The sequence below is a fragment of the Andrena cerasifolii genome, chromosome 7 (assembly GCF_050908995.1).
Source record: "Andrena cerasifolii isolate SP2316 chromosome 7, iyAndCera1_principal, whole genome shotgun sequence".
In the NCBI taxonomy this organism is placed as follows: Eukaryota; Metazoa; Arthropoda; class Insecta; order Hymenoptera; family Andrenidae; genus Andrena; species Andrena cerasifolii.
Window position 1 is genome coordinate 12,107,022 of NC_135124.1, and position 25,623 is coordinate 12,132,644.

A 25,623-nucleotide genomic window follows, 5' to 3' on the forward strand; every position below is an offset into this window, starting at 1 on the left:
CACTCTATCACGTTGACCTTCTACAGTCTATCAGCTTCTTAAAAAATGTAACGTTGCAAGGATGTTTGTATTAGACAATGCAATTACATTCCATGGTATATGTAAGTGCATATAGCTGGGGAAATGAAGTATGTAATTTGTAATTATCTCGTAGCGAGTGTAATTCTATATTTTGTTGAAAAATAACGACAATAAAAGATATCTTCTACATATTTGTCTACCTGTACGCCTGTTCACCATGCAAGTTCGTACACCCTGTAAGTACTTATACACTCTGTACGTACAAAAACATGTGTATCTTTATTCGTCAGTTGTTTTAACATCTCTCTATGTTACCTACGTATATATTTAAATCTAGCGCATGCACGAATGTACAGTCCGCGATATATTAAAATATGTATGTACAAGTTATAGTTAAGATGATTGAATAATTCTTGTAATTTATTTGTGAGTCAACTATATGCACTAGTATGTACGTACATCTGTATATGTCGCTGCTCAAAAGTGTTGTGTGTTATGTGGTAGGTTAGTTACGAGAAAAGAGCAGAAGTTGTAGAAAAAGAAAGAGCGGACAAGAAGACAGAGAAAATCGTAAAAAGGGTGAAAACCCGGAGAAGAAATAAGAGGGGGGAGGGGCTGAAGAAGTGTTGCGACGCGCCTGACTAAGGCGGGGCTCTCATATACCGCGAAGAGAGGTAAGCGGTTGAATCGGATTGGATCGTGGCGAAAGCAGCAAGTAAGCGAGCGAGGAAACTGGTTTGGTTTTGTGGGGCTTGCACCGCTGCACCGCTCTTTCAGCGAGACAGTCCAATTTATGCATTACGGCTATGTAGGCACTACACGATATCAAAACGCTGCGCCCGGGCTTACTCCACTTACCGTCGTCATTGTTGCAATATTATCAGAACTTTGCGAGTGCCTACAAGACTAAATTCACTGCATCGCATCTTCTTTGGTTATACAACAAAGTGTTTATAATTTCTCACGCACGTTAGAACAAAGTGGCATATAATAAAACGCGAAAGTGAAACGAAATATACACGTCACCGTTTGAACACGCGTTTTGGCATTGGTGGAACCTGTAAAATGAATTTTATACCAGTTAGAGGATTGTGATTGTTCTGTGACGTATCTGGTGCTCCGTCTTAAATTCTCCTCAAAATTAATCTTGCGAAGATTTCGAAATTCGTACAGGTACATTATTTTTATATTTTATAATCTTTTCATTCGTATTTTTGTAACGGCATTCGGAGTGGGTTCTTTCACATATATATATATAATATATATAGAGAGGGAGAGACATGTGTGTATATAAATGTACACATTCATGTGCGTGCATATAGATATACACTAGATATATATGTACGGGTATATTTATTTATTTTCCATGGTATCGTTGCATTTAAGAGGTTATGGTATCGGTTGGCCGACTCGTTGCTCGTTGCTCGTGGATAATCTTCTCGTGATTCTTTCTTTTTGTTTTTCTTTCCTTCTTTTTTATCGTCTTTCGACAAACAGTATCGTCTGAGTGCTTTGTGCACACGTATATCATGCAATCTCACATATACTATATATACTTACACCAGAATTATCGTAATGCTCCAATATCGCTGATACGAAGTAGTACTACAAGTCTGAATTAGGACGCTATAATTACACGCGATCCTTTTTTAAACAGAATTGAAAGCCACAAGCAGTTTGGGTGATTGTTTATATATTTTATTACTTTGCTTGTGTATTCGAATGCGATCCGTTTGGTTTTCTTTTTGGTAGGCCTCATGTCTAACAACAGATTGTGCCATTTCTTTTGAGTTATGGGGGCAAACGACTCGGCTTGTGAACGAAGATATAAGTACATACATACATATGTAGGAAAATAGTTCCTTGATAGAAACGTACAAATGCCCGACCTGGCCGTATAGAGTTATAGGCACTATTAGATTTCGCGTGAGGTATTCTATAGAATTAGAGATTCCATCGTTATTCATAGGAGAGACTAAAAACAAGAGACATAAAGGGAGAGCAAGAGAGAGAGAAAGAGAGAGAGGGAGAGAGAGAAAGAATTTCTAGTGTACGTGAATGGTTGAAATTCGCACATGATAGGTAATCCGTACGTAATATTTTGTATGCACCACTCAGTCGTGAGATTCGTTATTTTATATGTACGTGTGTGCATACTGCATGGTCAACTTTTTCTTCTCAATTTTTGCATCGGCCAATCAGAATTCGCGAATGCGCTTCAAAAGAAAATGGCTAACTCGTGTCGCTGGGTTCGAGCGTATCTTTGCGCGTCGTTTTGTGAACCCCGTAGTCTGCAATCACGTTGACGTCTATCGCCATTTCCTCGCAGGAGGATTCCATTCGTTTAATTTCTAAGGTATATGCAATTTTCTCAGCCGTAGAACCTGGACGATTTTCTAATCGGTGCTCTTCTCTGATAATGTGTTTCTAAACGCGAGTGAAAATTCATGAATTAGAAAGGCAGGTGTGATGTTAATTGTGAGTGCAACAGTGCATCGTATTCTTCAAGAAATATGGATGCAGTTTCATTGCCGGCCGGCAAGCTACACGCAAAAAATATCAGTAATGTCTCTACAGAAGAACAAGTCGCCTCTCGTACATAGAAAATACATTATTTCAAGCCCTTCTCACGCATTAATTTATTTATTGCACCTTGAAGTACTTTTCTCAGCGACAGATTTTATTATTTTCTTTTTTCCTCATCTTTTTATCTCTGATTAAAGAGCAGATAGAAAATCAATTGTCACGTATTTAAGTGTCGGTAGAGGTGAGAAAAGTCGATCTACCTACCGTTTTCTTCTATATCCGTTAATGGGGGTATTATTTTGAAGACGACGTGGCTTGTTCGTTAACGCGGGAAATTGCAAGATTCCGCGCGTTATGCATCGGCGATGAATACCCTAGTCGGCTCCGCGTTGAAATGGAGCAAAATTCCGTTTCGTTTCCGGCCTTTCGTATACCTCCATTCTTCCTTCTAAATACATATCAGAAAAATATTAATTCTCATATTTCTTTTATTCTAATTTTACTGTCTCTCTTTCCATATGTTGCATTCATGTTTCCCACCCCATTTTCGTTTGCACGATATGCTTTTGTTCCATCTCTTATATGAACAGTATTTTTAGCAGAAGGGACATATCTGCATTAGGGTGCAGAATATCTCTCCCTTATTGGCTTAGGTAGTGGAAGAAAAAGAGTTTTATCAGACTTGTTGAAACATGAGCTTATATAGTCACATTGGTATCTGCCAGTGCCATCATAAAGCGAATAATGTATTAACAAGTTTTGAAAGTAATCTTGTCTTCTAAATATCAAATAGATTGCGAGTGATTTTTGAATTGATGAAACTCAATCTTTTTTCTGAATAGCTTGGTAGAAACTTAAGATTCCTACTAAGAAACTTGTGTATTTGATCTTTTAAATTCATTTGAAATAAAATTTATATCTATATGAATATGAATATTACGAAAATATGAAAAACATCTCATTATTTAGAAGATTGTCGTGATTATAAGTTGTGTGACACCGTAACAAGCGTTTATTACTTCTTGAAAATAGACAAGTTAAACAAACTTAACGTGAATTGTTTGAATGCAGAAACTTGTGCAGAAAAATTGAATTTCCATTTCTTTGTTTCTCTTTTTACAGCTATGGCAGAAGGGAATGGGGAAATAAAAATGGAAGAAAAACAGTCTAAAGAAGAATTGGAGTATGTGGAAAGAACGGAAGACTTTGCGAAACTAATTCAGTATGGATTAGATGAGAAAGTAGCTGCAAAATTGGATGAAATTTACAAAACAGGAAAGTTGGCTCATGTGGATCTGGACGAAAGAGCGTTAGATGCTTTAAAAGAATTTCCTGTCGAGGGTGCATTGAATGTACTCACACAATTTCTTGAATCAAATTTAGAGCATGTGTCGAATAAATCTGCGTACCTTTGTGGTGTAATGAAAACCTACAGACAAAAGAGTCGGGCTGGTCAAGGGACTGGTACTAGTACGACTCCTAAAGCACCAGACGAGGATAAGATAAAGGTGAGTTTCTATTTTCCTGATATAGGGTAAACCAATCAGTAATTGACTGCATACCAGTGAATGACCAGTAGGCAAAGAAATGTCGATTATAAATTTAAACATTATTATATGTTTATAAATGGAGCGTAGTTGCACTTTTAATGTCCTATATTTTTAGTTAGGCGTATTAAGCAAAGATTAATAAGTACAATTCTTATTAAAAGTATGCGTCATTTACTGGGCTTTTACACGTTTTGCATTTTATAATTATTTTTTTCTAAATTACGATAAGAATAAGTAATTATTTTTATAGAAATTTCAAGAAAAATAAATTTAAATGCAATTTCAACAGTTGTTTTGTTGTTATACATAAATATATTCAAGTATTAATCTCAAAGGTTCATAGATTGGTTTCACTGGTTGGTTTACCCTATGTATTTCTAATGTTGTTGTACAAGTCGGCCGAGAGACATCAACTCGAGCAATAATATTCTAGATGATTCTCGAGCGGACCGGTTACCCTTTGGATGTAACAACTGGTCAGAGAAAATATGGAGGGCCGCCTCCGAATTGGGAAGGTCCTACACCTGGAACTGGTTGCGAGGTACATAAACACAGTATGACATTTCCTCCTCTAAGGATGATATGTATTTTCCTACCATTTTCTCACCAAAAACGTGCAATTATTATTGTTATTGTTACTGTTAAAGGTGTTCTGTGGAAAAATCCCGAAAGATATGTACGAAGACGAGTTAATTCCTTTGTTTGAACAGTTTGGAAAAATTTGGGATTTAAGACTAATGATGGATCCAATGGCAGGTTGCAACAGAGGATATGCATTTATCACATTTACTAACAGGGAAGCGGCGCAGCAAGCTGTTAAAGAGGTATGTAGACATTCTTTGGTTACTTTATCATTACGTACATATACATAGGTACATGTTTGTGAAGCGTACAGTTTTTGTTACCCTAGTTTACGATATCTTGTTATTGACAGATCACATCCCTTCACTGTTGTTTACGAAATTTTTAGAAATGTTACAAAATTGTTATTGCTACCAAAATATGTGATCTTTCGAAATGTTTATATTTCCTTTATTTCTTATTTTTCTTCTTTTTTTTTTTTGTACTCGTATTGTGTCAGAATTTATCGCTTATTTTATTAACTTTTCTGATTCATCATCAGCATATCCGTTCGAAACGAACAACATTCTAGGCATATTTCTATTGGATATTAGTATGTCTTACTTTCGACATTCAATCTGTCATGGGTCAAATAGAATCAGCGATTTCCATCATTTTACATATAATATTCTACTCTTCTTTCACCCTTATGTTTTTTTTATTAAACATTTCGAATGAATTTTTGCATATTCCCATGTGGCTTGTTCTATGTTGTTCATTGCGTTTTCTTGCTTTTTTTTCCCCCCGGTAGTTTCAACGCGAATGTAATGGCATTCTTTCACTAATGATACAAAGTAACGCCGAAATTCGAGATTCAATGTTTTTAGTTAGGAACAATCCACATAACTGCCTCATACGTATATGTCCCTGACCATCGATTCGTGTTTAAGCACATAATAACATCCAACACGTCCTGAGTATTGAACAACGAAAAACACTGCAAACCTAAAGAACATGTATCCGTAAAGACACACCACTACATATGTATACATATCTATACGCAATGGCACGTGCGCGCGCGCTCGCGCACCCCAGCACCCGCGATGATACACACAGCACACGCGCGCGCACTCACACACCGACCACGTACACGGACGCACACAACCATACGTACATACATACACACATACATACATACACTAATGATGATCCCTATGGATGAGTTTCTTTTTCCAGCTCTCCTCTTTGCTCAGTGGGCAAAATTGGGAGTGGAGAACCTTCCTGAACAATGACGATGAAAAAAAAAAAGTCTTGTGATCTAATTGGTTAGGGGTATATTTACATAATTGGTTGATTTTCATTGGACAGTGACAATTTTTGTAACAAAATTTTAAAAATTGGTAGGCTTAAAATTTGTTTACAGGAGCACATGATACGTGAACGCCGGTTTGCTATATTGTGAAGACTCGAGCGACAAAGCGCATGCCACTTTCTCGCTTTCATGGAACCACGCCATGTTAATTATTTCACTAAATTGCACATTTTGAAAAATTTTTCCTAAATTCTCCTGTTTGTCGTAATTACATAAAATACGAAGAATCTCATTGGAACAATATTAGGCATGTGTCTGTTTTCTTCATCCCACAGCTCGATAATCACGAAATAAAACGCGGCAAGAATCTGAAAGTAAACATTAGCGTTCCTAATCTACGACTTTTCGTGGGGAACATACCAAAGTCAAAAGGCAAAGAGGAGATCTTGGAGGAATTTGGTAAATTAACAGGTAAAGTGAATTCGAGGCGTGTGTACCTACCTATTTACCTATACCTACCTGTCTACCTGTATTGTAACTTAAGAGTGGTAGCTTTTAAGTAGTGGTTGTAGATGGTATGGAAGTATGGAGCATCCAAGAGAAAAAAGGCAAACGATCACGCGTGTGTGACCGTGCGATCTGCGATAACCTGTGGCACCTTCAGTTCTGGTCAGCTCCTTGCCTCTCGGTTTATTAGTGAACAGTAACACCTCTCTGGTCCAAGTCTTCTTTTCCTCGCATATTTAGGTGGAGTTAAAAGTTATTCGTTTCCTACTTTTATTCACGGTCTTCCTTTACCTGCACCTTCCTCCCCTTCCTCTTTGCTCTCGGTTTTTCATTGCCCGTTCGTCATTCCCTTTTCCCACGGTTGTCATCATTGCCATAGTCACCGCAGTCACTACCAACTTTGCCATCGCTATATGGTCATTGGCGCCTCACCGTCCATATTACTACCGCTCCAGTCATTGCCATCTTTTTTCTTTCTTATTTATCTCTTTCATCTCCTCCGCATCGCCACCAATTTCTCCCAAATCCTGATCTTACACATCTCATGGTCGACTCGTCGAGTTCCTCGCCTGTAGATCTATACCTTCGTTCTCTTTTTTGCCATTCAGAAAGAGAAAATGTGAAAGCAATAGAGCACGTTTATTATTATCATCAGCATCATTGTCATCTTCTCATCGTCATCGTCATCATTATCATCGTTATAGTTGTCGTCGTTGTCGTCGTTGCCGATGTCGTCGTCGTTGCCGTCATCGTCGTCGTCGTCGTTGTACCGTAACGGTCACCGTTACTATTATCGTTACGATTAAACTCGAGGATCGTTAGAAACGACTTGACAAAGTTTAGTAAAGAACCGCGCGCTCGCGCATTGCCCCGCGTAACTACGAATTGTCGCGTGAGAAACGTTAGCAGCACGATTCATGACTGGGCTTCGAGCATGGGGATATGGGAGATTTGCGTGGACCGCTGGGGCGTTTGGCTCGCTAACAAACGGACAGGCACTCCCACCCATCCACCCACCTGTTCATCAACCGTATTCAGTATTCCTGGTCTAGCCTCCATGGTAGATACACTTTCCATGATCCTCGGTCAATTTTCGCTTATAACCCCGACCTTCTCCGTGCGATGTGTACAAATCTCCTTGAAGGTCGCTTTACGAAATCCCACGTTCAGACAGCCAATAAGCAGGTGAAATTGTAAAAGGCAAGCTTAATTGGCACTCTCCTTCCACATTATTCTTACAGCTGAATGATTATGAGATTCGGAATGGGAAAAAGATTGGTGTTACCGTATCTTATAACAATCATCGCTTGTTTGTGGGAAATATTCCAAAGAATCGAGACCGAGATGACTTGTTCGAAGAATTTACAAAGCACGCACGTAAGTTGACAATTGTCCTTAAATCAGCAAAGCAGTTTACCAAAACAAGTTCTATGGGAAAGATGGTGGGACAAAACTTTTATCTGTTAACAATCGGTTGTTTTTTACCCCTTCATTTCGCAATCAGACGGAGGTGTCAGGTGGACTAAGTCTAGCCCCCTATTGTATCATTATCAACCTGGCAAATTTCATTTCAAATTGATATTACACGCAACATGTGATCTTTACACCACTACAAACGCTTCGTACGTGTTCTCCCCACGGAATCCCAGCAAAATATATTTTTTAATTCCGACTCTTCACTCTATGATCCCATCGGTTTTATTTTCCATTTAATCACTTTCTAATGAAAAAGATGCCCGTGTAACTGACTAACGGTGATCTCTGCTAAACTGTGTCCCACGGTCGAGGAAACTTTCTTACCATACATGTCCGAATACGCGAAACGCGAATTTTCCTCGTTCATGCTCTATTTTGTTTTGTTTTTCTAGCCCTCCCCCCCAATTTCAACCGCATTCCTGTTTTGTTTTTTTTTTTAAGAATACAAATTTATCTCTTTCTTCCCTTCACTCTTTAGTACTCCAGTCACCGTTCCGCGTCGTCCGCGCGCGCGCGCGCGCGCCCGAGAGAGAGAGTGGTTGTCTGATACACTTTTTCCTTTCCTTTTTGTTTGTCTCCCTCCCCCCGCCCACATCCCTCTGCGCCCCCCCACCCCCTCGAGTAGTCCACTATTTCTTGTATGTGGATGTAGCAAAGTTTTTTGACCCGAACGAATTGATTTTGGGACACACGAAATTGCAAATCGCAACAGGAGTGACGAAGAGTGACGATGAGTGACGGAGAGTAAGCGAGGGAGTACAGAAAGACAGAAATGCATAAGATCGCATAAAATGTCAGGAATGTACGTGTACGATAGCGTGTTTTAAGGTACATACGTACGCGGTATGTATATCGGGCGCCGCGTGTACCGGTACCGGTGCCGTGCGCGGCGGAATTACGAGGTTCTGCTCGGCGCGGCGGGAAAGTTCTACTCGCTCCTCGAATGTGTCGTGTTCTCGGATTTACATCATTTACATTGCTCACCGACCGGTGCAAGGTCGATCGGAGTGATTGAAGCGAATGTGTATGGTTCTTGTTATATTTTCTGTGTGATTTGCATAGTATTGTTGCATGTAATATTAAAGTCTGGACACAGAGAGGAAATAGGATAAGGAAATGAGAAATAACAAAGTGGAATGGTGATGTTGGATTTACAAGGTACGAGGTGGTTGACGTGGAAGATACAAGTCTCTTGAAGAGAAAGGCGACACGAGGCATCCGAGCGATTCTAACGATTATAACTGCCGCTGGTGTTGTACGGGAGTCTGTTTCTCGGCTTTTTGATTATCATCGGATGCCTTGTTCTCTGGGTGCCAGATATACGTCTATACATATGTACACCTGACCGTGCATACATGTGTTACACATACACACGCACGTGCGTGCAAATGTTTACGTATAACGTGTATATGTGTGTACGTATATGTATATGTAGGCCAGCTTTTAAACTGAGAGGAAGGAGAGGAGAACTATGTTCGAAAGAACAGGGCAGAATATGGTGGCGATTAATCGAATAACATTTAGGAGCGAAGTAATTGTTCGAGTAGCCGTACAGATACTTATTGTTAGCCGGGGGAAAGTAAATCCCATACCTTGTTTTTTACATAGAGAAGCGTTTGAACGCGGTGTTATGATTTCTCATACTGTCAACCTTTTGTGTATTCGTGGTTCAGTCACTGCAATGCATGTCCATTCTAATAGCATGGCAATTTATTCTTTTTTAACGGTATATTGGTATAGATTTTGGTATCTATTGGTGTCATATGCCGTGCCGTGGTTCGTTTAGTAGGTCCAGTCAAAAGACGATCGACCACGCGTGATATCCGGAACGGCAAATGATACCGGGCCTGCGGTATAAATTGTACACCGGATATACACACAACGGTAAAGATTACCGGACTTTTTCGAGGATTTAATTTGCGGAAATTAGTAGAGCGGCGTTGATTTGGTTTTGCTATTGATTTTGGTTTTGCTATTGATTTTGATTTTGATTTTCTGACGGTTGTCCCAGATATTTTTGCTTAACGAGTTTGTTTTCATGTTGTTCAGAAACTTTTGTGGTTTTCTCGTTGAAACGATAACACGACAATATTTTAATATTGCATTCGGCAAAGTTTACTATCTTTCCCACATTCTCTACATATACACTTTTAACCCTAATAAAGTTAGTCGTTCAATTATATTTTATATTATTTATTCGATGTTACAAGCGATAAAGATATCTCCAGATAGCAGCAATACGTTTACCGTCCTCGGTGTACCAATAGATATTATCGAGTGTTTTCTCTCAAGCTTACGTACGGAAAAGTCTACTTTAAATCCGAAATTTACATTTTTAAGAAACGTACGTGTACGTATATACGAATGCATGTTACATATAAAAGGAGGCACGTATATACACGTCACGTGGACCAACATGCGCGTATGCATATTATGATTACGGTAGAACGTTGTATTCGCACAACGCCTCTGTTATCGAATAAGGATAATTTCTATTTGTCTCTCCCTCCCTTTCTATGTCTATCTATCTTACTATCTATCTATCTAACTATCTATCGATCCTTCTATCTTACTATCTATCTATATTTCAATCTGTCTGGCCTCCCTCCGTCCCTTCTGCCTCTCGTGTACATGTTAACCATGTGCGCTCGCGTAGGAGCGTATACGGTCGTACGATAATGTGCATTCGCGCGTGTTTCTTGATCGGATAACAGTGCGTATACACTGAGCAGCTCAGGCATTAGAGAACTATATACGGTACTACACACTATACACGAATCATGTTTCCCTTGAAATTCATTCAAGTTGCTCAGTATGATCATGCGCTTTGGATACTTTTGCCACACGTGTAACCGAAAGACAAAGCCCTGGCTTGTGGGAAAAGTATTTTCCCCGTAATATACAGTAAGCGGGGATGACTTTGTGTACTTCATTATTTTCCTGCGTTATGTATACGGTAAAACATATTGTCAGAACTTGCCTTTGTGACAACTTCAAATTTTATTTCTCACTTAACTATGAAAGTATATTTGAAAAACATTAAAAAGTGACAAGAACCGCCCCTCCCTCCACCTCGATTACGGTACAAATTTTTGATTTTCACAGAGTTGTCTCAGTAGTCACAAAGTGACCCCCGCTCGTGGTACATTTGTAGTACCGTGGACGCGAATATCGGTTGTGACGAACAGCGATGCAAAGAGGGAAAGGAGTTAAAGTTGTGAATCGAATTCTCCATTCGAGAATTAGAATATTTTTCAATGAATATCTAAGTTTGAGACTTTAATAATGTATTGACGAACTACATGATGTATTATTCCTATTACATACACGCGCGCGCGCGCACAGACACGCACACATCCCCCCACACACACCCCCGTATGTATGCATGTATGTACGGATGGATGGGTGGACAGACGGACGGACAGATGGATGGATGGATGGATGGATGGACGGGATGGACGGATGGATGTTTGTTTGTTTGATTGTGTGTATGTGTGCATGTATGCATACGAAATGTAATTTGGGAGTTGGGTAATGTGATGACAAGAGCCGTGAACAATCGCGTATTTTGGCTTACTTGAATCAAACTCTTAGGTACACATTGTGCATTAGTGGTAGAAAGTTGGAAGAATATCTGACTGCTGCTTACGTGAAGTCAACAACTACTTGTAATACGGAAACAATTACTTCCCTTCTTGATCGTACTGTAAATTTATTATCTTTTGGTGAATTAATTGATCATTTCTTAATGGTCATTGAAGCGTTACCCGCGTAGTTATATTTCTGATATTTTCATGTTTCATACGAATCGTTGAATTTAGCAAAGTAAATGATAAATTTACACGGTGATTTCCTTTCCTTTTTCTTTGTTTCCATTTTGCATCTTTATCCTTGAATTTTTCTTCTATTAAATATCGTAAACATCCATAGTATGTGTGATAGAATCCTACAGATTGATACCTTTGATAGCATTCTATATTATTATATCAAAGAGAAACGAAATATTAATGGCGTTAATAATTGATTTATAACGAGTAACAGTTTTTTCTGCCCGTGCAATTTGTGACACTTCAAATTACATAATACTATTGCCTAGACTCATTCTTTAGGTCTCGACGGTCGAAATTTGTTTTTTTTCTCTCTCTCTCTCTCTCTCCCTCTCTCTCTCTCCTGCTCTCTCCCCTCCCCACTTTTCTCCCGATTTGTTTGTTTACAGTAGATGTACGTACTCGTTATACGCTCGACACTCCGACAAGTTTTACTGATTTGTTTTGTATAATTTCCCCATCGTATAGCTGGCCTGACCGAGGTGATTATCTACAGTTCACCGGATGACAAGAAGAAAAATCGAGGTTTTTGCTTCTTAGAATATGAATCTCATAAAGCAGCTTCCTTGGCAAAACGAAGACTGAGCACGGGACGCATCAAGGTGTGGGGCTGTGATATCATAGTCGATTGGGCAGACCCGCAAGAGGAGCCCGACGAGCAAACTATGTCTAAAGTATGTAACAGACGCTACTCGAAAGGGAGAAATTTACGGATAAAGTAGCAAGACGATCTATACTAAAAATTCTGCGTTTCAGGTGCGCGTGTTATACGTAAAGAATTTAACGCAAGATTGTTCGGAAGAGAAACTGAAAGAGTGCTTCGAACAGTACGGTAATATCGAAAGAGTGAAAAAGATCAAGGACTACGCTTTCGTACACTTCGAAGAACGAGACAATGCCGTTAAGGTATGCTAATAATCGTATTGATAATTAAGGGTTTCGTATGTGAAATTGGTTTTCAACATTTTGTTGTTGTTTGTAGGCGATGAACGAATTAAACGGTAAGGAAATCGGGGGTTCTCACATAGAAGTGTCGCTAGCAAAACCACCATCTGATAAAAAGAAAAAGGAGGAGATGCTTCGTGCCAGAGAGCGAAGAATGATGCAGTTGTTGCAGGCTCGAACGGGGTAAGTCACGATTCCCCTATAATAATTAACCTTTAGAGGACCGGCTTTTTTTAAAAAAAAACCAGTGGTTTTAAGTTTCCTAAAATTTATACATTTATATATAACGTATATGGGGCTTTGCCGGTCCCCTAAAGGTTAAAAGCGACCTTCCGTGTGGGCCTGAGTCGTAACGATCTCAACTATTATTATTATTATTATTGCGAAGATGCCCCACTAATATTGGCACTTGTATTTGCTGATTCAGAAGTTCTCCGTCGCATCCGAGCATGATCGTGGGACCAATGCCAGTTCGTGGACCAGGTCAGGGCCCCCGGGGTACTGGCGCAGGTATGCGAGGACAAATGGGACGAGGTGATTATGGTAAGTACCGATTAACTTACTTACTCATCGCGATTGATTTGCTGGCACTTTGTATTTAGATCACATTCTCACCCAGAAATTCTATATACATGTATTACATTCTGATCGCATTTCACCGTCATTCCTTTAACGATACATCGGCAAACACAGAACGTGCACGTGTACGTGAAAGTTTAGATCCACGTTCACGTCCACGTCCATATTTTCCGCCCTGTTCCAATAAAATAACGTTTTATAGTGAAATTTCTTTATCCTTGCAGTCGACGGTTCTATTCACTTTAGGCTTAGACCATAACGTTCGCATTCACTTATTCAAGTGTACAGTTCTTCGTTCCCATTCGTGCCGTTTGTTCCATTGATATGCGCACATGCGTACAGATCACGCGATCGCGTTCTGAAATTGCTGGAACTCGAAAGAAGTTGCTTTAACTTTTCTCTGGCTATCGGTAAACGTAAAACACGAATCGGTAAACGGAGAAACAATTCAACTGGCCGTTGAATTTGTCGTTAGATTTAAAACATTAACGTTTTATTTTTCAGATTTAAGTAAACACAAATCATTTTGTGTTGAATCATTTATAATGATAGCAATAACGATAATGTAATGGTAATGTGCTCAAAACAGATATCCCGCATGCTTTTGGGGATCTATCACTATCTCACTACATACCTTCGCTTACACGCATCACGTGCATACGTGAGAATTTATTCACAAGCGCAAACGTATCCGATGAAAAACGACCATACCATATCCATATTTGACATGGAACATTTTCTCCCCTCTGTCGATTAATTTCCATTGAAAGTTGTATCGCGAGGTTGTAGTGAGAAAGTGTTCAGATGATGGAACTTTCCTTTTTATTAAATCGAATACTGGTATTCGTACAGTATCTGTATTAGTTGTTCAGTTGGTAAACTAAATTTGGTCTGAGCCTACTTTACTACTACTACGTGTCCGGTCTTTATCAATTATTTATTTTTTTTCTTCCTTTTTTTGTACTATTGTTCCCGCCGACTATCGTGTAACACTTAAGTGTACGAGACACTTTGGGCGCAGATTCGCGTGCCTGTAGAACAATGAAATATTTTAACAATATCCTTCCGTACACTTTCATACATATGCATATTTACGCATATCTATGTAATGTGTCGCTTAACATTGTAATAAGAGCACCTTGTTGCCTTACCACTACCACTACCACTTCCTGTGACACCTGTTTTCTTTTTCGTATATATGTATATGTGCTGTATTTTGTCCAATATACACTCATATATATACATATTTAATTTATGTATGTATTTTACCGAAAAATAACTGCATGCGTATTGTTTGTTTTGTATTTACGTATTACGTACTAGTGAGATTTATTTTGTGGCAGTGTACAGTCACACACATTCTCAGTGCGTTTAGTCTGTCATTATTTTCTTTCCTTTCTCGCTCTTTTTCTCTGGTATGTTTGATCTATCCCACTTTATGTAATCGTGTGAATTTCGTTAATTTCGTTACTTTCGTTTGTGTGCATCATAAATTGAAAAGATTTCTTTACAGCTCTCATGGAAATAGGTAAGATTATGTTGAATGATGAGTGAAACGTAGTAGAGAGTACCCATGTCCGTAGATTTGTGTATTTTTTCCCTTCTTCAATTACGCTCAAGGTTGAACGTATACGCTATCGGATCATCGAAAACCGTAACAAGGATACGCTTCGGTAATTTAGGGATCGTTTTGGATATACATTTCTGATATGTGAAAGTTCATGCGAAGGAAACAGAAAGATTCAAATCGAACGTACTGAAAAGAAAGTTTCTATGGTCCGTACAAAGCGTAGAATCTATCAGGATACGTGATGGTGGTAGGGTAATGATCGTCAAGATTTTTTTCTTTGTATTAGTATCGTAATGAAACGGAACATATACACACACGCGCACACACACACGCACACAAGCGCGCGCATTATTTAAGTACACCCATATATGTATATGTAATATATGTATATGCGTGTATGTGTATATATACATATATACATATATATATTATAATAGATTATATATAATATATTATAGTATATGTATTCACGATGTTTGATCGAGCCGTTTCATGGTTTGTTCTCGTGTAACAATTGTCACACGATTCGGACATACGTTCTTTTTCGTTTGTTTTTTTTTTCTTTTTTTTTCCTCTCTTAAATTCTATTATTGGAGTTTTAAAACCATCTTTTCCCGGCATGCCTTTTCTTATACGAAACACAAGTATTAGTTTTGAATAAGTTTTCAATTGGATATATCGTGGCTAAATTTGGGTCTATTTGTAATGTGTGTTTTTATAGATTATGATTACGACTATTACGGTTATGGGGATTATCGAGGTGGCTACAGTGATCCATATTACGATGACTATTATCGATACGAAGATTACTATTTCGATTACGCGCCGCCTCCACCACCTGCCAGAGGGAGAGGCAGGCAGCCTCAACCGGTGGGTCGCCTTTTTTAATCGTTCTAAAGTCGTTTCCGTTCTTTGAATCATTATTACTTTTAATGATTATGATTCGTATACGTATGTGTGTGTGCCTGTATATGTGCATATATATATGTACCTACGCATTACATATGTATATACTCATGTACATTTATACACACATCAGCGGTAGTTTGACTGTGGCACAGTGTTCGCGGATATTCCCAAGTACATTACATTATCCATTTTACACTCTCCAAACAACCTGCTCACTTTATCGTTTAATAAGAGTGCTTATTAACTTACTGCTAACTGCTAGTGTAAGTATACTTACAGGCATACATGTGTACATATATTGAAGGCGTGTCTCAGTGCATACATAGCATCTTTCACCTGCGTAACTGTCTATATTCATGACATGTGCGTAATTCCCAACCTCCTACCCCACCTCCACACACTTATATGTGATGGATGTATGATTTTCTGTGCACTGTGCACGTTGTCGAAGCGTACTTTATGCACAGTGCATTGTCACTATAGTGTTTATAATGATAGTCCCGAATGCGAGAGAGAGAGAAAGAGAGAGAGAGAAAGAGAGAGACAGAGAGGGAGAGAGAGAGAAAGCGTCTGTGCGCGCGTGATTATGTACGTATGCAGCTGTGTGTGTGTGTGTGTGTGTGTGGGCGAGTGCGAGAGAGAAATAGAACGAGAGAACGGTAAAAGTGAGAGTGTGAGTGAAGGAGGACGGGGAAAGAAGTTGTAGTAGTGCATTCGAATCCGTCTATCGATCCTTAATTACATTTGTCTAATATTAATTCCATCGCTTACACTAACGTAGTCCTGTAATCCGAACACATTGCCACTTTCAAATTGCTTGCCAATCATATCTGAGCCATAGTAGACCCATTCTAAATTTTTCAACGAAAGTACAGCCGGGAAAAGCCATTAGTCGACGGAAAGTAAGAGAGTAATGTGAAGAAACGAAAGAAGGAAAGAAGGAAAAAAAGAAAGAAAACAAGAAAGCAAGCAGTAAAGTGACATTTTGTGGTAACGAGAGAGACAATACACGGCAACAATTGCGGTCTCTCTCTTCCCCCGCCCCCACCCACCCACTCCTCCCCCCCCCGTTCCTCTCTCTATCTCTCGTGTTTTAATCTTCTTCCATGAAGATGGAAAATCAAGGTTGTAAGTGTATAGTGTCGTAAGTTTCCATAATATTATCTGCACCACACTGTCAGTAATGTTTCGACAAGTTCCAGCCGTAGGCAGAAAGCATTATAGGAATGCCCGCATTGTGCGTTTTCTGTATGTGATCTATTTATAATCGCACACATGACATGCGCACACATGCGCGCAAATGTATAATACTTTGCATACATAAGAATGATCGTGGAGTCGATGACGTTTGTAAACGCACACGTTTGTTTTCTCTTTCCTCGGAGAGCGACGTTCGTCTCGTGGCTCGGATATGATATACATAATAGATATTTGCATATATATATTTGTATGTGCAGTTGCAGGGTTATCCAAATACTGTAAGAGAGCATTGGGCACCCTGTAAACATTATTACTACCAACCATGCCATAACTATACTAGTCTGGCGGACGTACTGACTAATTAACTGACAGATGGACATGATTAAGTGGATGGATAGATAGATAGATGGGTAGATAGATGGATAGCTAGATGGGTAGATAGATGGATAGCTAGATGGGTAGATAGATGGATAGATAGATATATAGATAGGTAGATAGATAGATAGATAGATAGATAGATAGATATATAGATATATAGATAGATAGATTGGAAGGCAGGCAGGCAGATAAATAGATAGATAGATAGATTGGAAGGCAGGCAGGCAGATAGATAGATAGATAGATTGACTGGTTAATTGCGACCAACTTTTTCTCTTGGCAGTTCTATAAAAGATATGTGTACACGATTGTATATGTTCACCTCGACGCTGCTGTATTCTATGCATCGTGATTGTATGTAGCTGTTTCTACGTTTCACTTCGTCGCTTCGAACAGTCTTGTTTCATCGAGTTAAATAGTTTTCTTCATTGTTATTTATTAGACCACAGTCCTAATTATTGCGTACCTAGTAGTTGAATCCTTAACGTGAGTTACTTGTCGCCTTTTTTTGTTTGTTGAATCGTTGGTCGTTTGCATTATGAAAATATTCTTCTTCGTACGTTGTTTAATGCGTAGTTAATCCCTTCGGAAAATGATTTCTTTTCTGTTTCAATTGTCTGATAAACTTGAATTGTTTCTCGAACATGACAAATTGAAAGGTCTTAGAGCCGTTAAAAACGCTTGTCGCCTTATAAATGTGAAACATTTCTCTTCTCTTCCTCGACAAGTTACCGTTTCCATGCAAGTGTCCATGGAGGCTAAATAGTTACATACGTTGGTTGATCCTATATGTATGTACGTATGTATATCGAAACAGTATGATGCTTGTTTGCTTGAAAACAAATGATACACACGTTTAGAGTGTGACTATCTTCTTATTTCTTTAACAAGCGGGCGAATCCTGGTACGATACGTTTAATCTGTAATTTGGATTAAACGTGCGTACACGTTGACGATAACAGGAGGAAAAGTTTCTCGCAAATTGTCCAACATTCGTCGAGTATAAGAAAGTTGAATGTGTACCGAGGTTGCATATGGAATGCTTTAGATCGACTGATCGCTAAGAGAGGAAACGAGAAGTGGTAAAAGAGTAAAGTTATTATTATTATTATTGTGGTTGTTGTTGTTGTTATTATTATTATTATTATTGTTATTATTATGCACTACCCTTGTGAATAATACTCGGACGGACGTTGAGTTACGACTCGGTGGATACTACAAAATATGTGTATGGAACAATAATAAATAAGGGAGAATCGATTGAAAGAAAAGTTACGACCTATAAGCCTGTTGTGTATCAGTAATCGGTAGCATCGATAATAAAGTTTGATGACTGTTGCTTGCTTCGGTGTATAAAAATACCGCTTACGCTTAAACTACCCTGCTGTAATGCTGCGCCGCTTATATTTATACCTTGACTTGTTGAATTTTGTTCTAGCTGACAGTGCAGTAGGTTGTGTCGCTTAAAGTTCCCTCGCCAACCCAAAACAGTTCGCTTTTCGCTTTACTACATTGGATAACTCTGCTAATACTACTACTGCTGTCTGTAAAAAAATGTGGTTAGTAAGATTTGGTTCTAGGTCATCCCTTCCATTGCATCATTATCTAGTACATACTCATCGACGAGCGCGCGCGCGTACACACACGATACACGAACAAGCATTTATCTCGCATCTTACTCACCCTCTATTCTCTCTCTCTCTCTCTCTCTCTCTCTCTCTCTCTCTCTCTCTTCGTTTTCTTTTTCCACGCAATGCACACTCTGTATTTGCTTGCCCTCTTTCCCTGTGAAATAAATCAATAAATATATGTGTACATATTCTATACACGTACGTGTATATTCTATCACCGTAATTCATCCACACATACAATACGATACTATCTATACGGTACTGATTTACATGCGAGCGCGCGCACACAGACATACGGACACATAGGCGCGGGCGCGCGCGCGCGCACAGTTCTACACGATACATACATGTATAGTTCTCTGTACGTGTACGTGTGTGTTTGTACATAAAATATTTTTTACACACATATATATATATATATATGAATATACATGTTTAGTGGGTATAAAACGTATGTACAAGAATAGGAATTAGTGTCGATTAAGAAAGTTGTAAGCTATGTAAACGAGTCAATTGTTGGTGTTTGTTGTAACGTCCATACGAATAGACGATGTACAGATGATGATAAATAGAATAGGAGCCCTAATAGGGTGAGAAGATGGTGGAAGTGTGTTGGGGGGTGGGGGTGTCTGGAGAAGCAGAATATAGGTACGAAGAAAGATATATTGATAAGGAGAAATGTTCGGGATTAAATAATGCAAATGAGCAGCGCGTAAGAGCGCCGTGAAATACGAATCAGATGGGGTAACGATTGGGTGTGTGTTATTTGGTCAGGCTGGACGTGGCCGTGGAATACTGCCGCGTGGCCGAGTCGGTGGCCCGCATGCCCGTGGCCTAATCAGAGGGGGACGCAACCCCGCAACTTCAGGGGCCCGTGGGGCCCAGCGGCTGACCGTTCGTGGGGGGGTCCGCGCCAAGGGAAGTTTACCAGGTGAGGATGGTCTGTATCTTCACAATAATTCATTTGTTTACACTATCATCTAGCCGCCGCCGCCACCACCGCTGCCGCTCTTTACTATACTTTTCTATTCTTTCCTTCACCTTTAGTTATCAACTTGATACGCTTGCTCCGCGTTTCTTCTTGACGCGCATTCCCCTTTCATTTCTCACTCTTTCGCTTCGTCTTTATTTTCTCTTCGATTTACTTTCTGTTGCACTTGGGCGTGCGAAAACCCGACCACGCCTTCAAAATCGACTTGTGGACAAGAGAATATTAGTGTAATTGGTCCCACGATCACCTTTATCCCATCTTTCCTTTCGATTCGGCTGTTCCCTCCCTCGAGAGAAAAACATCAACACTATTGTATCGCTACTCTCTGCCCTTTAACGGCAACGCATCGTTTTGTTTCGCATTCTTCCTCCCCCGAATGCTCGCGTTTTGCTTCACCACGATTCTTCGTTCGCTATAGCTTTCATAAATAGACGACTTGCGCAATTGAAAAGAGTACGCGGAGAACGTGCGTAGTTTCGATAGAAATCGTCTGTGTCTCCATTAATCGAATATAAATCGGGGCTGTGTAATCCAAACGAATAGTGTGCATGTGTGTTTCTTCTCCTCTTTTCGACATGGTCCGTCCTTTTACTGTCTTATCGATCCTTGATCTTCCGAGAGTGACGATACATACCATGATGATGTATTATACTGGTGTAGCCAGCCAATTCGAACAATTTTTATCCTGCTACCACCAAGTCATCGGACTGTCGTAAAGATCGATTTATATTCCTCTTCCCGTCCATCCATTCCCGTTCCCCAGGACCGATCGACCGACCAGCGACTCATCCACCCAACAGACTGACCGATCCATTGACCGTTTCATAACATATTATGTTGTTTGCCGAGCAACAGCGGCCGGAGAGAAGGTATTGGATGCGAAAGGGTGACGCACGAGTGGTGTGCGTATCGCAATGATAATCGTAATCGTAAAGGTGATGGTGGTTTGTTCGGTTTGTTTGTACAGCAGGTAAACGAAAATTTGACGGGGGTCACCAGAACCAGGGGGAATCTAAGCGTCGCTTCCAGAGCAACTGGGGAAACCAACCCCTCGCCCAACAACCACTGGGCAATGCGTACGGATTGGCGAGTGTGAATGGTGGTAGTGGTGGTGGTGGCGGCGGCGGTGACATGGGATTTGGAGGCAGAACCGCCACACTCGGCGGGCTTTCCAGCGACGATCACGAATGGTATCAAGATTCCTACCAATCGTGGAGCTAACTTCTGCAAGTCTGTGAGTGAATACGCACGCACGCAAGCACGCACGCACGCACGCACGTACGAACGAACGAACGAACGAACGAACGAACGAACGAGAACGAACGAACGAGAACGAACGAACGAACGAACGAACGAGAACGAACGAACGAACGAACGAACGAACGAACGAGAACGAACGAACGAACGAACGAGAACGAACGAACGAACGAACGAGAACGAACGAACGAACGAACGAGAACGAACGAACGAACGAACGAACGGAACTGGGTGGAACAGAGCGAAACTGAGCGGAAGTGAACGGAACTGAGCAGAACTTGGCGGAAGTGAGCGGAACCGAGCGGAATAGGTCGAAGAAACGCATACAGCGGACATGTACTAAACCCAGGGGTCGTCGCTGCTGAAGATATGAGAAAAGGCGATGAAAAAGAATGAGATGGGGCGAGGGTGGGACGGAGAGAATGGAAACCGTTAGCAATGGAGGGAAGATGCCCGGTGTAGTGAGCAAGTAATCCGCTTATACACTGTTTACTTGGTCGATTCGGTAATTGTAAACGCAAAAGATGAAGGAAGATACGCGCGAGACGTCGTGCTCGGCGCCACCACCATTGCCCGCTATTATTGTGATTACATACACAGTGATGTGCCACTGGGACTAATTATTATATTGGAGTGACCACCCAATAACCACCCACCCCGTACTACTACTACTACTACTACTACTAGTACTACTACTACTATTATTACTACTACTACTACTGCTACTATTATTACTACTACTACTACTGTATGTATGTATATATATATATATAAATATGTATATATATATGTATATGTATATATACATACCACGCAGTAATAATAATCCAAGTACCGCTACTGCATTGTCACATTGTTTACTGCCAAGTGATACGAAGATCAGCGATGTTGACGTTGGGATTGTGATGGTTCGTATCAATTAAGAGAACTCACGAGAGCCTGTGGTTTTTATTATGCGTCGATTCGAGTTTTAAAGTCTACGTGAAAGAAGAGCGTATGTGCTTTCGATAGACCGAAAGAGGAAGGAGGGTACGCGATGTATGGAAGAGAGGGCGTGAATGAACGGACGAGTGAACGCGGCGACGGACAAACGGAAGGGGGGTGGATACGTTTGACAAGTAGTAGATCGGCGCGGCGGCAAAGTTGGAGGCGCGAACGTCATATTGTGCACGGATACGTATCCGTCTCCGATTCTGTGTCCGTGTCCAGTCCAGTCCGCGTACGTGAGCGGTGCGTGTTTGCGTATGTGTGTGCATGTTTGTGTAAGTGTATGCGTGGGAGCGCGCCAAGCGCCGCTAGACCTTCTATTGTTGGTCTATAATGTGTACAGTCAGTGAAACTATTATTATTATTATTAAGGGTCAGACAGGTTCTACGGATGTAAGAAATGAAACGTTGTAAATCAACGGTTCTACAGGAGCAATGACTCACATTGATATCGTGGTTATATAGTGATCGTGAAAAGAAGGGCTTCTCGAGTCTACGGAATGGAACGAAGAGAAAATTGAAAAAAAGAAAAAGAAGAATATCGATTAGAGAGAAACTTATTCGCGTAGGAAATTTTTCGACGACAGTGCCCAACTAGCGAGGATAAATTAGTCTAAATTAATCGCGGTATTTATTATTTATTTCTCTTCTTTTTTTTCTCCCTTTTTTTTTGTTTTGTTTTGTTTTGTATTTGTGGTCGAAGGGCGAGATGAGAACCGTTGAGAATACAAACGGACGGACGTACGAGACGATTAGGAAAAAGTATAGTTTATACGTTTCGTTTAGATTTTTTTTCTTGAATTTTACAGTGAAAATTTTTATGTCGCATTCGTCGCGTGATCATTCTCGCTGCACGCGCTATCATTCTCGTCTGTCTTTTTTTTCTCTTCTTTTTAGAAACGACTGACTACCGAGGTTGATAATGATAGTCACGGATTGATTTAGGATGTGTAAAGTGTACGCAACGTTTACAAATGCATGAACACATACAGCACACATTTTGAGTGTGAACTCGTTGTTATTGTTAGCCTGTTAGTTAATTAGTAAGAGTTGTAAGTGCGGGCTGTAGTTGGTCCCTGTCCCTGGAGCCCAGACACCCCCTGTTCTGGAGGATAATATTCGGAAAAGGAAAACATAAGTAAAATCCGTTACTGTTTTTTACACGCACCCCCGATTTATGACCGAATAGACCGAAAGACAGAAAAAGTTTAACGACGGAGAAAGGAAGAAGGAAAGCGAACTAACAGAGGACAGAATATTAACTTACAATTAGTTACATTCATGTAACTGTGTATCTGGTGATATGGTATCGTCTTTTCGTACACCATCCATGAAAATACATACATGAGTGTCATGTACCTATTGCGCGTTTCGGCTCCATCGAAAGTTGCACAGCAATAAAAGCGACTAACGCCAATTCGGACAGAAACGAGTAAGAAAAAAGAAGGAACCAGATAAGGAATTAGACGCGTAGACAAGAAAGCACGATTTCCATACAATGAAAGTACGAACCGATCGACTGTCGCGAATAACCTATACCTTGATGGCGATCGATCGTTCGCAGACTCTCCTATTTATGAGCAACATTTTGTTACATTTTATTCACGTTTTACTTAAGTCTAATTCTCCTTCGTCATCGATGCTGTTTTAGTAACGATGATGTAACTGTATCTAGTAGCGTAAACGATTGAAAGCCCCTCATTTTAACTTCCTGTCCCCAGTTATGCGATCATTGTTTTACGAATAGTGAGAGAGGAAAGAAAACGAAAGACGCGGAGGCACCGCGCCACGTCACGTCGCGAGAGGGAGTGAGGCGCGGTGGGGAAACTATTGGCGTGGGCGGGGCGAGACGAGGCGAGACAAGCAGTCGAAGGAAACAGAAATCAATCTTATCTATACCAATCAATATTATTACTTTTCATTTCTTTAGTCTTCTCCCCCAATACACGCATAACGCATTATTCACTTACCGTACTTTATACCTACCTACCCTACTTACCTACACACCCTATTTATAAAAGAAAAACATAATATCGAGGATATAATAATGATAATGATAATAATGATAATTAATATTAACGATATAATAAGGATTGATATTGCTAATCATGCTGAGTGGGTTTTTATGACACGATAACGTTTAACTGTAAATTCTGGTTTCCCGTCGAAATTATAATAAACAAAGATTATATACGTATATAAAGCAGGCAGGCAAGCAGGCAGGCAGGTAGGAAGCAAGCAGACAAGTAAACGAAAAAAGAAAGGATATGGATGGAAGGATGGAAGCAGGGAAGGGAGGATGGATACATGGGTGGAGGATGATGGATATATGTATGGACGAATGGACGGATGGATGGATTTGATGGATGGAAAGGGAGGCAGGAAGGAAGGAAGGATGGAAGGAAGGAAGGTAGGAAGAAAGGAATAAAGAACGAAAGGACGTATAAAGAGAGTAAAAATTAAGCTTGCGGGGGCAAGGAAGCATAACTGGCAAAAGCGGAGGCAGTTCACGGTGACGAGACTTTAGACTGATCTAGGTACTAGCGTTACGATATTGGCCCTGCCCCAGCATTAAGGCGCCCCAATATTCTATCCACTTACCCTTCGCTATTTTATACATTGACCGGTGTTGTGGCAGCTGGGGTGCCTGGGGGGGTAATCGGTCGCATTTAGGATAATGCACCACTGTGGCTGACGATGCTGTAGCCGCGCGCGCGCCCTTTTTACCCGGTCATTGCCCTAATTCGCGGCACACATCCTTTGGGAACTTGACTCTTTTTGGTTGGCCCGTGTCAGGCGGATGTTGTGTGATTTTTGGGTCGATCAATTTATGTTAATAACGGCCCAAAGACGTGTTTTTTTATTATATATAAATATATTATATATTATATTCCTGCGAATATGCATTTTGTGACGTGATGTTATTTAGCACTAACGACGAAAAACAAATTTCAAAAATGAATTATTGTACGAAAGAAAAACAGAAAACATATGTACGTAACACTATTCACAAAAAACATATTACATACGGCTTATGTTTCTCACGCCACATGTCACGTGTCAGCTCCACGGCTAAAAACGAACAACAAATTTTTTACAACCAAATTCTTCTATTGTTAATAATTACGTTTTCAAATTTTTTCTACTATTCACCTTCCAATTGCTTTGCTTTTTTTTTTTAATTCCCGCAATTTTAAAAGTTGCCCCTAATTTTAGTGTGACGTAGTTGAACGTAAAGATTATCGATGAATTTAAAACAATGTTGAAATGGTTCCTTTTTCGGGCTAGGAGCTTGATTTAAAGTGTCAAAGATTTTTGTGTATGACCAGATGTATTCTACATGTCTCAATAAACAGTTGTATGTGAATTACCTTTCTTAACCGGTGCTACGTTTAT

The 25,623-nt window shown here is 40.1% G+C and overlaps 1 protein-coding gene across 15 annotated transcripts; it reads left to right on the forward strand.

The window, feature by feature from the left end:
- The first annotated feature begins 734 nt into the window (after positions 1 to 734).
- Syp (synaptotagmin binding cytoplasmic RNA interacting protein) lies at positions 735 to 25,607 on the forward strand. 15 transcript variants are annotated; one of them, XM_076816782.1, is made up of 12 exons: positions 735 to 1,194; positions 3,670 to 4,055; positions 4,531 to 4,638; positions 4,745 to 4,921; positions 7,719 to 7,854; positions 12,249 to 12,454; positions 12,537 to 12,686; positions 12,763 to 12,908; positions 13,153 to 13,268; positions 15,596 to 15,744; positions 19,767 to 19,932; positions 20,951 to 25,607. In XM_076816782.1, the coding sequence occupies exons 2-12, from the start codon at positions 3,672 to 3,674 to the stop codon at positions 21,202 to 21,204; spliced, it is 1,992 nt and encodes a 663-aa protein (XP_076672897.1). In that variant the 5' UTR covers positions 735 to 1,194; positions 3,670 to 3,671; the 3' UTR covers positions 21,205 to 25,607. The 15 variants fall into 15 exon arrangements, 14 of the variants coding, with proteins under 14 accessions (XP_076672897.1, XP_076672900.1, XP_076672898.1 ...); XM_076816785.1 differs by lacking the exon at positions 735 to 1,194 and adding an exon at positions 1,679 to 1,702; XM_076816783.1 differs by lacking the exon at positions 735 to 1,194 and adding an exon at positions 2,226 to 2,377.
- The last annotated feature ends 16 nt before the right edge of the window (positions 25,608 to 25,623 follow it).